Source organism: Pimephales promelas, chromosome 13, assembly GCF_988280905.1.
Source record: "Pimephales promelas chromosome 13, fPimPro1.hap1.1, whole genome shotgun sequence".
Classification (NCBI taxonomy): Eukaryota; Metazoa; Chordata; class Actinopteri; order Cypriniformes; family Leuciscidae; genus Pimephales; species Pimephales promelas.
This window is the reverse complement of record NC_142781.1, coordinates 24,332,716-24,350,066: the sequence shown is the minus strand read 5'-3', so window position 1 is coordinate 24,350,066 and position 17,351 is coordinate 24,332,716. Positions and strand designations below refer to the sequence as shown.

The following is a 17,351-nucleotide window of genomic DNA, read 5'->3' as shown; positions in this document are numbered from 1 at the left end:
AAATATTATAATGTAACTCTTGTCTGCATGTATGTCAGTTCATTTTAGTGTGGTGTTCACTTGTTTACCCATCAACTATTACAAAACTATAATGATTTTGTTAAAGAATTCACAAAAATTATTCAGATATATCAGTGTTTTTAACTAAGTGTTTGAAATCAACATACAAAATCATATAAAAAAAAATTTGCAGAGAAAATTTGACTCAAAAACTAAACTGAGTTCTAACATTACTAAAACTAACTTAAAGCTACACTGTGTGATTTTTACCCTCATCTAGCGGTGAAAATGTATATGACCATCCAGTGAATATTAGTTTCTGTTCCTCTCAAGTCCGATTTCGTTTTAACTCCTACGGTGGCCAGTGTAGTCCAAGATTAACATGGCTTCCAGTTCGACCTCATCCATGAGTGTTAACTCAAACGTGAACGCGAAAGGCGAAGCTTGAATTAACGGGTATGTCCCTCTTTGGCTAATGTACTTTCAAGATGGAGGGGCAACATGGCGACTGACATTAGAACCCCTTACCCATATGTATTTTAAAACAGCATATTATGCACTCACGAGAATACTTTATTACTTGAACGAAGTAAATGTACATTAACGAGCACATATATTTTTGAAAGAACTAAGTGTTTTCAGCTAAGAATAAACTAAAAGAGTTACACAGAAAAGTTCAAACGAATATATATACAAAAACTAATACAAACAACAAATGACCAAACAATTTAAATGAAAACTAAAACCATACAAATAAATGCTAATTAAAAATGTTAATAAATACTAAAACAGTATATAAATAGTACAAAAGTTACACAACAACTGACCCACATGTCATCTAGCTCAGTCTCCTCTGCCTCTTTGTTATCGTAATGAGCTGTGTTCTCAAAAGTGACATCTTAACTATGTGTGCTGTTCCCCAAACAAAAAGCGTGTTTGTTTCTGTTGTGCTGTCACTTCATTTGTAACATTCTCACCTTCTCTTTTTTTTGACACTCCGCTTCTGGATTTATGTTTCAGTCGGCGAGACAGGAGCCGGAAAAGCAGCTCGCAGTCTGGCTCAACACATTCCAGGTCCTGGGGGTATAGAAGGCATGAAGGGGGCAGCGTCAGGAATCGTGGGTGATCTAGCTCGAGCTCGGATAGCGTTGGACGAGAGAGGGCAAAAACTGAGTGAGGTGGAAGAGCGGACGGCAGCCATGATGGCCAGCGCTGACTCATTCTCCAAACACGCTCATGAGGTACAGCGTTCCCACCGCTGATGCCAATAACAGATGAATCCCTTCTTAAAAATAGCTAAACATTTATGTATTACATAAATGTTGTTTATGCGCATTACAATCAGGTTGAAGCTGAACCAGCATTGTAGCAGTACGATTGGCATCTCTAACTTTGATCTTCTTTTTTTTTTTTACTGTTTTTCCTCCCTGCTGCAGATGATGCTAAAGTGTAAGGATAAGAAATGGTACCAGTTCTGATCTCCACAAACAGCAGAGCCCAAAGGGACTCAGTTCTCCTACACAGCCTTGTTCATCCGTAATCCTTTTTTCCCACTCTCATCTTTATCTCTCCTCTGCTGGACCAGTGGGATTCCTCGCTCTTTCCTAGCACAATATTAAATACAGTCTGCTTACAGAACTGAGGCACAGACTGAGAGCGGCCCCAATCTGAGGAATGCCATATACCACGATGGCATCCACTCTTCGGTTTTCGTTTGTTCGTTTAATATCGCCAATCCTCTCTCGTGGCGGCTGGGCTTTGTAGGCCCTGAAATTCCATTTCTTCTCTCAGTCTTTGAAATGTTTTTGTGCTGTTGTTTTTTTGGAATCACGTCCTGCCTCCCACATCGGAGAGTAGTAAGTAGTCGAAAAAAAGACAAAGAGACTAAACAAAAAATACAACTAAACAACAAACATAAAAAAATTAAAAAAAGAAGTATATATACATAATTCTATATAAATCTCCATCAAAGTCTGTAAAAATGCCATACTGTCATAACTGAAACTAAAATACGAAGACACCAGGTGAAGCATGGGAAGAGCTCCATTCACAGGAAATGATGTTTTAACGTGGAGTCAAACCTTTCAGAAGAAGAGAGAACATCTCCCTTCTCCAAAAATTTACTCAGTATATTCCTGTAACATTTCCCAAATTATACCTTTTGCTTTAATTATTATTATTTGAATATTTATTTATTTATTTATTATTTTATTTATTTATTTAGCAAAATGTAAATGTCTGCTTAAATATAAAATGCTTTTTTGGTGATCTTTTTACGAAATTATTGTGAATATCAGTACAATAATGCTTTACATTAAAGTACCATCTTGAGGGTTTCAAATAAGTTGACATGATTTAAAGGTGCCATCTTGCACATAAAATCAAATCATATTCCATATTCCATAACAGATGGGGGCAGTATACCTCCAGAAAGTGAGTTGTGCCACGGCCGCGCGCACTCTCACGTCTTCAAACAACACGAGCGAGCGCTGTTTTGCTCTCTCTTTCTCGCACATATTATTCAAATCATTTGACACGATAGTAAAAGGTAGGAAGACCGCAGTTTCACGTTGAGCATTTGGAGATTTTTAGAGATCAGAGACTCAATGAACAACATCTCAACACTAAATGATGAAGACCGTCTCTTAGACACCAGTCTCAAAAACAAGCTGGTGCATTTCGACGATATGGGATTCGACGATATGCATTTCGACGATATGGGTATTTGTTTTGTTCTTATTACATTTTTATTGTTAGTTTTAATTAATTTGACAGATAGCATTCGCTGATGTTGATCAAGCTAGCGCCATTCAGAGCTGCCAACTCTCACGAATTCACCGTGAGACACACGCAATTGAAACTTAGCAAGCAGGTTAGTTAAGCTCTCAGATTCTGTCAATTTTATTATGCAATTCAAACAATAAATACCGTTTTGGCGCTTGTACATGTTACACCACAGATCCCTAGCGCACGTGAACCGATCATCTCTACTAGCTAATGGAAAAAGAACATGAACACTGTTGAAAGATACAGAATGCTACGACTTACCAAAATGTGTTCCTCATGCATAATGAACTTGAAATGAATTTGAACTCGTCGCTGAAATGAAATGTAGTAGTGGGCTGTATTTTCACACGACTGACATCAGGTTCAAGTACACACACAAACCGGCGCGACTTACTCGTGTACTGCAGTTTGGCTGGTGGTAATGTTGCCCGCCCGCATGCCGCCTCCCATGGCCGAAACTGGTATTACGACACCTGCCGGGCCGGGGCTAGTAATTTAGCATGCTAATTAAGGTTTATATCTCAGCAGCACTATAACTTGTCAGTTTTTTTTAATGACATCATTGCACTTATTTCTTCTCATTCTATTGATGTGTGTAGCTCTTTTTTTTTGTGGATATTTTTACCTCAGTTATTTCATATGGCACCTTTAAGAAATAACTATTTGTAAACCAACTGTGAGTGATTTAATGATGGTATTTTCATGTAATCCATTATACAGATGTTTGAACTTTTTGTGAAACTCCTTACAGGAAATATCTGGTCTGGACAGAGTTGTGGAAGAAAGTAGGCAAAACTAAGGTTTAAAACTATCCATCTTTTTCGGGGGGTAGAAAGCCATATAGATAGACCTCAACCGCTAACATTTGTTGAGACTGAAAATGACGTCGCAGTCTCTTTAGTGTTGGATCTGGGATTTGATTTTGTCCATTAGACCAGCTTTCTCATCCCTTCATACTGCATAGATTAAACCGCTCGAACATGTACAGATTGTACTTCGGTCCACGTTTCATTTGTTATATAAAAAGCACTTATACTGTTGGAAATGGCTATATCGGCTTACCTGGAAATTTGGACCGGTTTTCCAGCTGTAACCTGTGGTGACTTGAGGCTTGATTATTGACCTGAAAAATAGGGTTGAATGCGTTCACTGGGTTGGGAACAATATTCATTATAGTTCTGAATGTCAGGAAGACATCGTTTAACAAGTTTGTATCTGTCGGTACTGGTTTCACACTGGTGCTTCATGCGTAATGTGGTAAATGCGCAACGTACTTCAGTCGTCATCTGTGAAAACACCTACAATGAGTGTTAGCAGTACATTCAAAACCAGAAAACTAGAAAGTAAAACTAAACACACACACAAAAAAAGTGTACGGTCAATGTCTTTCTTGTCCCATTTCTCCCTTGAAACCACATTTTAGTGCCATTATATTTATTTGTGGTTTGCAAGAAATGCTGCTATATATGTTGCATTGATCACGTGATCCATCGTCATCCAAGATACTGATTCTCACTCGCCTCTCTGCCCAAAGTGTTTTGCCATTCTGTGAATGAAGTAGTTCGACAATCTGGGAGCGTCAATCGCGAGTGGGCGTGGCCACACCGACCCTAAGACAGTTGCCATATCTTTTCAAACGCCAAAGATTTTCTTTCATTGAGTTCTGTATTCCATTCGACAGCTGTTTGTGTCTGAAGTACCACTGCATCCAGTAACAGTGTTGAGGACTTTTCTGATGTTTTTGGCTGTGTGCTAGTCTGCCTTTCGTGTGTTTCGTATGCCGTACTCCAAACAAAGAAAAACGTGGGGGGAAAAAAGAATTACAAAACAAATGAAGCCAATCTCTCTCAGACTCTAAATGTTTCTCTGTGTTGGACTCTATATTCTCTGTAGATGTGTTTTCATGCCATGGTGTTATAGTGTTTCTGAAGACCGGGTTTGTTTTTGAATATCTCGCTCGTATGTCATCTCGCCTGATTAACTAATTCAATTATATTTGTACGATGTGTATTTTTCTCTGCAGTACTGTATTTCCCTGAATAGATATCCTTGTCATATTTTTAATCATCGATTATTACAAAATTATTTTTATATATGCTTTGAGGAGGACGTATTTTGAGCTCATTGCGCTCTGTCAATTGTCTTCATGTCTTTGTTTTCTGCTGTGTAATCTGTTCGTTCAATTAAACATGAGTGAGTGAGTGAGTGAGTAAGTGAGTGGGCATTCACTTAAAATTCCTGCATACAAGAATTATGTGAGAATGCGTCTTCAGAGGACCGGTTCATTGTTTGAAAAAAAAAAAAAAAGATAAAACATTTGTTTATGTGTGTTCGATTACATTTTAAGCCCCGACATGGTTGGTATTTACAATTTAAAACCAAAAATTACTTTTCAACATGTAGGCTCGTGTTCGATTGGTTACTCACAAGATAATTCCAGGAAAGATTTGATGTCCTCCTAGGTTGCTATTTTGTCATTGTCAGTCGATAAACAGAAGTATCCAATCAGCCGTGTTGAACTGTAATGCTGTAAATGTCAGTAATAAGTGTTCAAACTCATTTATTGATCACACCTTTAGTTCATTCATGTCTGTTTCATAGAGAGTCACTTTGAATGTGAACCTGGTTGTTTGCCCTTTGTAATCTTTCATGAATAAGGAGGAAAAAAAGGTTCCTGTTGCTTTCTTGGCTTTAATTTGGTCTATTCATTTTGTAATGTTTCATGTTGACTTTAAGTGAATCGTTTTATTTGTCTCAGACAGAACATTCTTACCTGAAATATTACACTTTTAACATGCAGAAGAGCCTCATTCATTTTCTGTCCTGAATATAACGTTTATCAGTGGGTTGCAGTATTTTCTCATTGTAGCCAATTTCTTGTACAGTTTTATGCAAATTTCACATGGATGTTTATGACTATCTGCTGCCACAAACGATTTAGAATTTCTGTAGATAGAAATTACTGTGCAATGGAAAATAAAACTACTGAAAAATCTTTTCTGTGTTTTCTGACTCATGGTTCTAGTTCTTTAAATTGTTCTATTTTATTAAATGTACATGTATGTAATGTAATGTCGGATGGCACCTTTTGTGAAAATATCACAAAAGTTTTATATAGGCCTATGTGATTTGTATTAAAAAAGTTGCACTGTTTGCTGAGATGGGTTGGACACTGAAGCCAGGCCACGGCCACTACAATGATGTCATACAAATTAAAGGCCTGTTTAAATGCCTTGAAATGCACAGCATTATACAGTGTGTTGATGCAATTTCCACTGAATCAGGAAGCAAGGGCGGGACATATCGAATAGCGTCCTTCCCTTTTCTTAAATAGCCAATAGCATTTAATTTAGTCGGCCAGAGCTGTTGAGCTCAGTAAAGCTGCAGTTTCCTCTTATTTAACAATTTCTCCTCCTAATCTCCTCAATTTCACTTTAAAATATAGCATTCTGTGCATTTTTTGAGAATTCTCTTTTATGTTTTGTGGAATGCTCCAACTCGCGTATATGAGCTGCTCTGTGCTATCGTATCTCTGGACCAGCGCAGAATGTGACTTAATTCGCCTCAATGGAAATACTGTCTAAATCATTCCCTATCTATATAGTGATTAGAAAATAGTAAATGTGTGATCAAATGATATTTTGACTTGACATTTTAACCACAGCTGCTTCTGTTTATACTGTAATGTAGGGGGTGGGATACCTTAGAGAGCATTTGATTGGACAGAAAATCTGATGAGAAGCTGAAGTGCAGAGTGATGTCATCAAAATCATTGAATCATATTGGCAGAAATGAGAGACTGTAAGTTTTAAATGCTTATATCTTCTAAATGTGGATTTTGTCATTTGTCATTTTGTCATTTAAAGCACACTAGATTATAGATAACAGCAAGGCTAACATATTCATATACTATAAAAGCAAAAAATCTTTCATTTTAATTTCCAGAATGACAAAGACCTTTGAAAATGGATATATATCAGACAAAAAAGAACAATAATTTTAAACTTTACTGGTTAAGAAATTGTAAAAAACAAACAAAAAAACCCCCAATATTTTTCTTTTTCCGCAGTGCATTTTTAAAAGCATGGAGGCTCATTTTTTCTACTAATTTAATATCCAAATTTCACCACCAAGCATTATTGGCCATCACAATTTTTTCTCCATAATTGTGGAACAATTGCCTCATTTTATATATAAGCAATAAATCCTTATTTTTTTGTGCAAATGTTTTGGAAAAAAACATTTGCACAATTGGATATATTTGATTAAAATCGAAACATTTTGTCCTGAAGACTTTGAGTTTTTAAAATTTTAAGCTATTCCAAATGAATGAAAACATTTAATGAAAACTCACCTTACTTTTGGAAGAAACAAAATTTCCTGAGCTAATAAATAATTGATGGTATCAAACCATTTTCCCCTTCCTGTAATGGAGATCTCTCATATTTATTGTAAGCATGCATGGTTAAATCCACATGTTGTATTTGAACAAAATAAAAAAAAAATAAATAAAAAAAACTCCTTGATGTTTAAAACTAAATAAATGATTAAGTTTAACTTCTTTTCAATGCAGTGTCTGTTACATTCTACTGATGTATTTAAAGGGGAATCAATCAGGAAAATGATTTGTCCTATTTACGTCCCACTTTTGCTTTATCATTTTCTCACTGATTACTGTATGTATGATACAATATGGATATAGTATTTCAAAGAAATATATGAAAAGAATGTTGTTACACTATAAAAGGCCACAAGGAGGGGTAGTAAGACAAGGAAAATGTTGCTCTGAGGCACTACTCTGAATGAGAAAATGAAGAAAGTGAGGATAAAATTAGCAGGTTTAATTTGAAACACAAACCAATTTAAAAAAGTTGCATATGATTTTTAAGCTTTTCTTCTAATATCTTAAAGAATATGTTTCAGTAGTTATCAAAGGAACATTTTTAATAGTTTTAGTTTATGATAACAACGCTGTTTAAGGCCAATGCATGGTGTACACTAGTGTTTTGTCTGTAGACCAGTAATTTTTAATCTTTTAAAGATAACATCACATTTCTATTTATTTATTCATTTTTACAGTTTTCCTCTAGATTTTTTAACCCCCTGATCCCAACACCCTCCACCCCAGACTAAAGAGCAAAATAATATCTGTTTTACGCGATTTGAAGGAAGGGGGCACCATGAGACTGTACCACATCACGTACAGCAGCGCTTCTGCTTCAAATCCTATTACAGCATCATAGAGGAGACACGCGCTCCTGCGCAACACGCACAGCAGACGCAGCACACAGTTACCTCGCGCGCACCTTTACCTGAAAGTCACAAAGTTTTGGATTAAAACGACACAAGAATACATTCTACCTATTTGTTTTAAGAAACGCCATGCCAGGGTTTCATTTATCTCAAACTCTGACAAACTGACAGTTTTGACAGCGCGTGCTCAGTTTCAAACCGCGTCTGCTTACCAACCGTCGCCTCGTTGAGGAAAGCCGATCTTTTGCTACGCCAACGGGATTACGCTGCTCAGCTAATATTGGCTAGAAGTCTGAAACCACATGTGCTCGTCTCCAAACCGGAGAGACGCGGTTTCATTTGTCTTCAGAGAGGAAAAGAGTTGGCTTTAAGCCGTAGTGACAGACACAAGGGAAGGACGGTCTCGTGAGAGCGCTGGAGAAGACCATTGGAAATCCACGCGGTGCGTAAAATTCACGTCTATTCTTGGCACTGCTGTGGGAACAGTAGAAATAAACGGGAGGAAAATGTAGTCTTTGTGGATGGTTATCAGTATAGCCACTTTTGACGCCAACCAACCATTCCCGGTGAAGGGGGGCGGTAGTTGTGGAGCAGCCTAGCGTATACAGCAATGCCAAGTTGAAGGGTCTCGACTCTCGAGTATTGTCAGTATTGATAAACGCTGAAGTGCCCTGCGCCGTCTTTATTATCATTCATGTTCTCTTGGATATTTTCTAAGCATCTCCTGCTGCCAGAAAGTGGAGAGAAACACTGAATGAAGATGACGCTTTGACTAGGATATTTAAACCGCGGGCGCACGCGCTGTCAGTCACCTGCTCACAAAGGTAGGTCTCACCTTTACGTTTAAACACCATTCAAAATGATGGCCAACGGGCCCAACATCGTCTACGAATGGCTGAAAACCCTTCAACTGTGTCAGTATGTCGAGGCTTTTGTGGACAACGGATACGACGACTTGGAAGTTTGCAAACAAATCGGAGACCCGGACTTGGATGCCATCGGGGTTTTCATCCCGCACCACCGCCAGCGGATTCACGATGCGGTGCAAAGGTTAAAAGACGAAGATAAGGAGACGGCTACCGGGCTTTATTTTACCCTGGAGCCGATGCACCCGGTTTCACCTATCTACACGAGTCGCATGGTAGAGCAATCTGAGTCTAGGCTGCGGAGCTCCAGGTCATGGACTGAGCAGAGCAGTGGTAGACCCGTGCGCAGCGTGGGGTACATGAGGGCGTCCAGGAATCTGACGCTGGGGAACCGCAAGGAGCTGGAAATCTACCCCAAACTGAAGCTGAAGATAATGATCAGGGATAAACTCATTAGGGACGGGATAAACCTTGCCAGGCAGCCATACTCTAATAAGGTGAGTAGTTGTTGTGTTTACTTTTTATCCCGCGTCGGTATTTAAACCACGTGGCTTGTCCTTGAATCAGAGCTTTGGATTCTAAACAGCCTCTGTTCAAGACAACACGCTAAATAGGATTAGAACCTCATGCGAGTCTAGGATCCATGTGATTAGAAGACGAGGGTCATATTTGCTGTTTGGTTTGGATGCAGGGACATGGAGGTTTGATGACTGAAACATTGCCCTAATTTGGTTTCCAAAATATGATCAATAGTTTACTGACCGAATTTGGACTCACCATGCGTTTCTAATGGCTTTTTGGGATCAGTAGGTCAGCTACCATTGATTTGCCTGTGGAGGAAATGCCTTCACACAGCATTCACCATTCAACATAACAACAGTGTACCTGACACAAGCTGGAAGTTCATGGTGGGAACAGAATGAAAAAAAGAAAGCCTCTGAGAGGTTCGGTTGGTTTGTGAATGTTGCAACCCTGTATCAGATTAAGTATTCATTATACACTATTATAGGGATTTCATTAGGGGGATATTGAGGTAGTAATAGGATTTATATGTACAACAACTTAATACTCTTAGATGATCCCTGTCTTCAAAGATGTTTGAGTTCACACCACAGTGTTTGCCTTTTGGAAAAAATAATCTATTTTAGCATTTTTTAGTTCTCAGTGGCTAGGAAGTAAAATTACTCTGTTTCCAGATTTTTATGTATTTTTTTTTTTTTTTACACTATTAGAGGCTGCAATTTTTAAAAGTGTCATCCTGCTCCTCTTTATCAATTTACTGGAATGAATTATCAGATATTTGTATTATTTTAGGATTGTACAGATAGTTACTTATACTTGTGTACTGTATACAACAAGGTTTTGATTGATTTTGATTAAAGTAATGATTAATATTAATGACAAATCAGTTATTAAAGTGTTAGTTCACCCCAAAATGAAACTTCCTTAGATTTCCACGACGCATGCGCGAGATTTGCGATCTGCTTACACTACTTCAGATCGCAATTCTCGCGCATGCGTCGTGGAAATCTAAGGAAGTCTCGTTCTGGTCTACAAGGAAGAAAAGAAATAGTCGAATAAACTCGTTATTTTTGTTTGTTTTTTCGCACAAAAAGTATTCGCGTCGCTTGATAAACATATAGTTGAGCCACGGTAGTCACTTGGGATATTTAAACATTTTCTTCATTGACTTTCTGGGCCGTCAAGAGGCAGTCCCTTAGGAGCCAATGTGGTAGTTATACAGCTCTCAAATTTTATCAAAAATATCTTCATTTGTGTTCCGAAGACGAACGAAGGTCTTACGGGGTTGATACAGCATGGGGGTGAGTAATTAATGACTTAATTTTCATTTTTGGGTAAACTAACCCTTTAAGTCACTGAATCCATGGACATTAGTCAAGACGAAAGTGAAAACTACAGTATGACAAATTTTAATAATAAGCACAGATGAAATATTATACTGACTGAAAGGGGTCATGTAGTGCCGTTTTCATACAAGTTAAATAGATTCTTTAGGGTCTAAATGAAAAGTTTGTAATATATATTTAAATTCAATTTGCATTAGTATTGTAAGAAAACACTCATTTTACCTGGTCAAAAACATCTCTATTTTCTGCACGCCGTTTCAGTGCATATGCCCTTAAATGATTATGAGCTTTGCTCACTCCACCCCTTTTTTCTGTGGGGTGTTTTGACACAACGGACTTGTTGCCTGAACAAAAGGGTATGTTTTGGAGAAAGAATGGCAGCGGGAGTCTGCGTGGACACATTTGTGCAATCGTATCAGTTTGAACCGGAGTCGGACCCGGAACAAGATGACGGCTGCAAAGAATTTCGACAATTAAGGCTCGAACGCTGTGTTGAAACGCTGCTTTCAATCAACAGTCGTTGGAGGGGCGTCTGACCATGTGACGTCACACAGTCGAACGGCTCGATTTGAGACTGGGAAAAGCCTAAGGATATTAAAACAAACCCTTCACGATAGTTTGCCTGTATGACAGCATTGTGTACAGGACAGAACAAAATTTACCCAAGTGATTATTCGCTCAAAAACTGCCCCTTCGGAGAGCTGTTACTGTGACCGCATCTTTGTACTTCTTTGAGTTCATTGTAGATTTTACCGTCGTCTTGTTTTAGCAAAATAAATTAAGATTCCGATCCTGACACATCCATGCAAAGTATTTAAAATGGTTCATTTGTTTCAGTCTGTTCAGAAAGTTCCTTGTATGTGTCTTTTTACTTTGAAATGATAAGCTCACAACATATGGTCCCTCAGGCACTCATTGAACATATGTTTGGACAGAATGAACCACACAGTTGTTTGGAGCGTTCAATTCATTGTTGATTTACGAGGTAGCAGTTTTTTACGGTGTTAAATTAGGGAGGTGATTGTAATGTTTTCAGTTCCCATGTGTTTCTGAGATAGTGCTGACGTCTTGTGTCAAAGCTTCACTGCTGTGGTACATCTGTAGACTGAAGTTTCAGTAGGCTTAGTAAACTTAAATGGTGTTGATGTATTTGTGTTGCTCTTAAGATTGGATTTCATCCATTGGGTGGAAGTCTTTTGTGTGATGTTATGTTGGTGGCTCTTCAAGTCCTCACGAGTGTCTAGCTACTGTGGCTAGTCATTGTGAAGTAGATTGTGGGAAACGGGTATGTTGTGTGTGAAATGCATGTTGCTGTGCAAATGATTTACTTGTCCTTGAGGAGATTTTTTTTCTGTGGCTAAGCAAAACAAGTTGTATGTACACACATGCAATGAAAACCGGCGTTAGTTTTCCTCACTTCTTGTTGGGTTGTTTATCCACAAATAGATTACAGTAGTTTAATGGCTTATTGTGGTGTTTTTGTTTATAGCTGACCTATGAAAACTCTCTACTAGAAGCTCTTAATAGATCCTTCAATAGGCTGTGGAATGTCATCCCTCACACTCCAGACCATACTCCTTTTTTATGATGCCACAAATGACCTGGAGCAATAAATAGCCATAATGCTTTTCTTAACTACAGAAGAGATTTTTTTTTTAATGTCTTATCGGTTTTACTGACAGGATAGATCCATTAATGCATACTGAATCTGATACAAACACACAATGTTCATGAGTATCACTATTTTGTTAAAAAAGTAGGTTAGGTTCTTTATCCACCATCAGGCTCATGCTGACAGGCAGTACATATACCCTGAGCATGGAGATAATATAGGGGTTCTTTTTTGTCCACTGGGAGAATGATAGAGAAGTAAAAACCACAATCACACTGACTCTTCAACTTAATCTCCTTATGAAAAATGAAAGAAAATCCCTATTAAAAATAACTCCTTTTTCTTTTCTGTGTGCTTTCTGAAGAAGCATCATGCCTGTGCAGTCATCTTTACCAGGTGATTTGCTTTAAACTGAAAATTGTGTCATTACCTCCCAGGATGTTGCTCGAAACTCTTGATTTCTTGATAAATGTATTATTTTTTTGTTTTGTTTTGTAGAACATTCAAAGAAAATTATTTAATGAGAAACTTAAAGCAGTGAAAATGCAAATTTCAATTTCAGAACTACAAGTGGCATTACATATGACACAAGTACAGTAGTTTTCAAAATTTTCTAGATAAAATAATAAAACATAATATTGGTCTTATTGTGAATATTTTACTTTTTTCAGTTTTTTTGGACCTGGTCATTTTTAATCAAAATGTTAAAACTCGATCTTCTGGTGAAATGACTTCTCTCTGGTATGTCGTACAATCGAGACGTTTTGTCCTGTTTTACTGCCACCACTTCCCTAAATAATGGTGCATGCATGACACCCCTCTAGAGAGTGATTTTTCACTGTGTTGTGATGCTTCCAATATGGTTCATAGAAAGAGATGAGTTTTAGAGATGCATGTGGACAATAAGATTGTAGAAGGCTTATAGGCTAGCTGCTTTAAGTGATTTCATTTTGTATTCACTGTTGAGTTTGATTCTATAAGTGACAGCAAGCATTGCCATGTTATGTTAATGGAACTCATAACTTCACAGACTTTAAATTCCCCACTATTTGCCCACAGACCTCCGACAAAGCTTCTTTCCATTAGACAGCTCTGTCAGTTTTTATTTGAGTTGAACTTCAGTCAGTTTGCTCAGCCATGGACAGAACATAATTGTCGGATTACTCATATGGATTTTATATTAACAGAAATTGATACTTGGAGATTCGCAGTCGATAGTGTTTGCTTTGTCTGTAACCTGGTGAGGAAAAATAGTGCTTTGGTGTCTTGATAATTAGTGCACAAAAATAAAAATAAAAATGTTAATGTGTTTAATGTGGATAACAGCCAAATAACTTATAATTGTACATCAGAACATACACAAGCACATTTTTTACATTAATTGCTGCAATTTCTCCAGATGAAAGGTGCTGCAAGTTAGCAGTTTTGAACAATAATTGATCAACATATGATTTGAGAGATTATAGCTTATGTTTGATTGTTGTGTATAGATTATTTGTTTCACTGGTCTTAGTCGGATGTGGCTGCTAAATGTGTTGCACGAGTTCTTTATTTGCATTGTTTTGCCTAACAGCTGTTTATTTGCTCAACTATTATTTGTTTTTAGTCAAATTGACCTCTAATACTCGTTGTTGTATAAGTGCAGTTTATGACAAGTCTGCAGATCAGCATGTGGCAGAACAGCATTTGTCATACACTAAAATAACCCATTATATTGTATATCCCATAGGGCATAGCTGCATGTACAGCAGCTGTAAGTAACATGACTGGAGAACTGCTCCATGATATGGCACAATTCACATTCATGTCAACAACAAATCTCCAGGCATCATATAACATGTCAAAGAATGGCCCAACTGGGAGATTTGATTGTTGGTGCACAATCTGTTAAATTGTCTCACAAATGAATGCAGCACACATAGAGAAACAAAAGAAGAAAAAGAATAGAATGCATGAAATTAAATTCAATGAAAAAAAGAGAAGTATTTTAAAATAAATGCATAAGATCATCCTTTTGTTCCTTTGGTGCCCTTGCCGTTTGTTAAAACATTATTTGCTGTATCATTAATGTGAAGTTTACAAAGTGAGAGTGCAGTGAGATGAAAGATAGAGAGGCCTGTTTTTTTTTTCTCCCTTATTGCCGAACATTCTTCCCACCTGTTTTGGAATTCTTTGAGACTTCCCTCTATGTTGCCATGGTGACATTTACATAAACACATTGCACCAAAGAGAGGAAAATGGGGGTTGATGCCATCTAATTACCTGTGATTTATGACGCTCTTTGACAGGTTCTGCACAGGACACATTTATTCAGCTTTAATCCTTATTATACCATTATCGGTCACATTAAGGCTTGTGTGCTTGTTTGCTCATGGAGTTGTGCTTTTCTTTTCCAGCAAATTGAATTCTAAACCCAGATGTGCTTTTCTTTGATTTTTGACAAGTGCGATGATGACGACGGATTTTCAGATGGGTTTTGTTCAGCGTGCAGAAAACGAGGGAGGACAGATGAAATAGGATGGGGATGTTGGTTGGCATGGCAACATTTAGTGGTAGTTTTTGTATTAGGATTGTGAAGTGGTGGTGGTTTGTGGATTCTCACAATCCAGCAATTTCTAGAATTTCTTAAGGTTAGTAGTGATATCATTTCCCAGAATTTTGCAGTAAATGACTTTCCACATTTATTTATTTATTTGGTACAGTAATAGCCACGTTTCCTGTTTTATGAAGGGCAGAATACTGAACAATGTGTTGCTGTTTGCTTCTGTGTGTCTGTTTGTGTGATAGTTTGGGTCCTCACTGTAATTATTTCTGACTGCTAAAGGACACCGGCCACTGAACACAAACACACACACATTATTTCACAGACATATCTTAGAAAGCAGAGCAAAATATACAGTTCTGCTTATAGATCTCATTTACTGTCTATTAAATGTCTCAAAAACATCCAGTTTTGTTCTCCCAATTTGTTTCAGCTTGGTACCTTGTTAAAACAGCTGTGATTCCTGGCAGACTGATGATGATTTGCCATCATCTGTGATCTGTTAAGTTCAGTGATGAGTTGATGGAACTTGATTGATTTAATTCCACATGTAAAGGCCAATACACTGAGGCACAAAAGAAATATTTCATGTAAATGTCAGGCAGTGAATCATCAGTCCGTGGGTCTGATGAGCTCAGCTTGTACAAAAGCGAGTCCTTGCTGAAGAGAAAAAAAAAAGGCTTTCAGGCTATTGAACTGCTTTATAGCCCCTTCATTTCCTGTCAAACTATCCAAACTTGCAGTAACAGTTGGTCATTTTGTGTCTCTGCTGCTGGCTATGTTTCTACAGATGGAGCCAATGGAATCATAGAAATAAATATTTTTTTGTCAGTATTTATTTGAAGCATCATTTACCTTCTACTTGATTATTTAATATCTCATTAATTATGCTCTGCTTCTGTGCTTCTATTCTTCTCAGGCGCCTGACCGTCGCCCCTGCATCCACGAGACGTGACCTTGTTCTTCATGGCAGAGAAAATTTACATTTCAATATGCATGAAGGAGCAACTAAATAAAATCTGTGATTATAATTAGGGAATGGTAATCAGAGCTATCTAATGACAGGGGTTGGGAAAAGACACGTGTTTGTAACTTAAATCAACAAATGACAATCATTTTAGGGCAAATACATGGCCATATTAAAGTGGGATATTCAAGGGTTTGATTTGCATACTCAAATACATGTCCTGCACATATCCAAACCAAGATCATTTACACATCTAGGTAGTACCAAATCCATCCTGTCTTTGTAAAAAGGGACAAAGTACTGCTGCTATCAGTGCATTGCATTAAATTTATAATTCACCAGAAGTGTAGATTTGCTCAGTCTGTATTGTGCACTAGTTTAGTCGTCCGTTGAAATGCAGAAATTTTTACATCAGTGATCAGATATTAGTTCTTCTGGCTCCAAAATGCAATACCTTTTTTGCTTTGAGGTATAAGACCCAATCAATTACACTAACGAGAGATACAGTCATAACTGTTCAGAGAAATAGAAACCTGTCTGCAGCTTAAGGTCAAAGCAATTACAAGAAAATTTAGATCATTCATTAGTACTACTAGAGACAACATGTCTTACCCTTGGGGGAGGTGTAATAATGTGACCCTTCTGAGATGCCAATTGCCAAAATCCACCAAGGAAATCATATGTTTAAGCAAGGTTCAACCTGGCATGCATTCTCTCTCTGCATTCAAGTAGAGAGATGCTGTATGTTCCTTGCGGTATGTCAGCCACAAGTACCTGTAACTACCCAACACATAGCTTCTTGGGGGGCGTTATTGGGGGCGTCAAGTGAACAGACTAGTTTGAAAGGGACTTGAGGAAACACAAATAGATGCTGTTAGGCTGCCTTGTTAGCAAGCATAGATTTGCTGCAGTTCTGTATTGCTTTGACTCTGTCAGGGAGGGTAATTGAGTTGAGCTCAGAGGGGGTCAGAGGTTTGGGCTGCATTTGGTGTGTAATTAGATAAGCATAGTTCACCCACGCACATAATATACACACAGCACTTGGACCCAGGCTTGTTTTATTTATTTGCTAATCACAACTGACACTCAGAGCAACAGCGCATCTGTTCACATCTTCCTACTGTACTCCCCCCCCCTCTCTCTCTTATCTACTCCTGTCTGTTCCACTGACATACATTCAGAGCTGATGTGCCGTCAAATATGTCTTTGCCTGGTATACCTCCATCCTCTGCTATTCTAGTTTTATTGTACTTAAGCAACCTTTTTCTTCACCACTGAGGTCATTCCACCACCATTTTAATATAAATGGATCATTTCGACCTGCAATATATTTTACAGCGAGCCTCGTTTGTAATTCTTTATAATGAAGGACATATGCTTCCATATGCACAAGTGTAAATATTGCATATTTAGATTTGGCATGCAAATGACCAACTTAATTTGATATAGGCTAGTT

General features: G+C 37.8%; 2 protein-coding genes across 7 annotated transcripts in view; both read left to right on the top strand.

Annotated features, from left to right (window-relative positions):
- stxbp5a (syntaxin binding protein 5a (tomosyn)) overlaps positions 1-5,782 on the top strand; it is an 81,099-nt gene extending 75,317 nt beyond the window's left edge. For all 3 annotated transcript variants that reach the window (XM_039693049.2, XM_039693050.2, XM_089118699.1), the window contains 2 exons: positions 1,021-1,241; positions 1,437-5,782. In XM_039693049.2, coding sequence (XP_039548983.2) covers positions 1,021-1,241; positions 1,437-1,478 — 263 coding nt within the window. In that variant the 3' untranslated portion in view covers positions 1,479-5,782. The remainder of the gene's footprint in view (positions 1-1,020; positions 1,242-1,436) is intronic.
- A 2,253-nt stretch (positions 5,783-8,035) lies between these two features.
- Positions 8,036-17,351, top strand: part of sash1a (SAM and SH3 domain containing 1a) — a 206,053-nt gene continuing 196,737 nt past the window's right edge. For 2 of the 4 annotated variants that reach the window (XM_089118695.1, XM_039693457.2), the window contains exon 1: positions 8,038-9,403. In XM_089118695.1, coding sequence (XP_088974821.1) covers positions 8,900-9,403 — 504 coding nt within the window. In that variant the 5' untranslated portion in view covers positions 8,038-8,899. Of the gene's footprint in view, positions 9,404-17,351 lie in introns of all 4 variants that reach the window. The other 2 variants (XM_039693450.2, XM_039693456.2) reach the window with 2 other exon arrangements.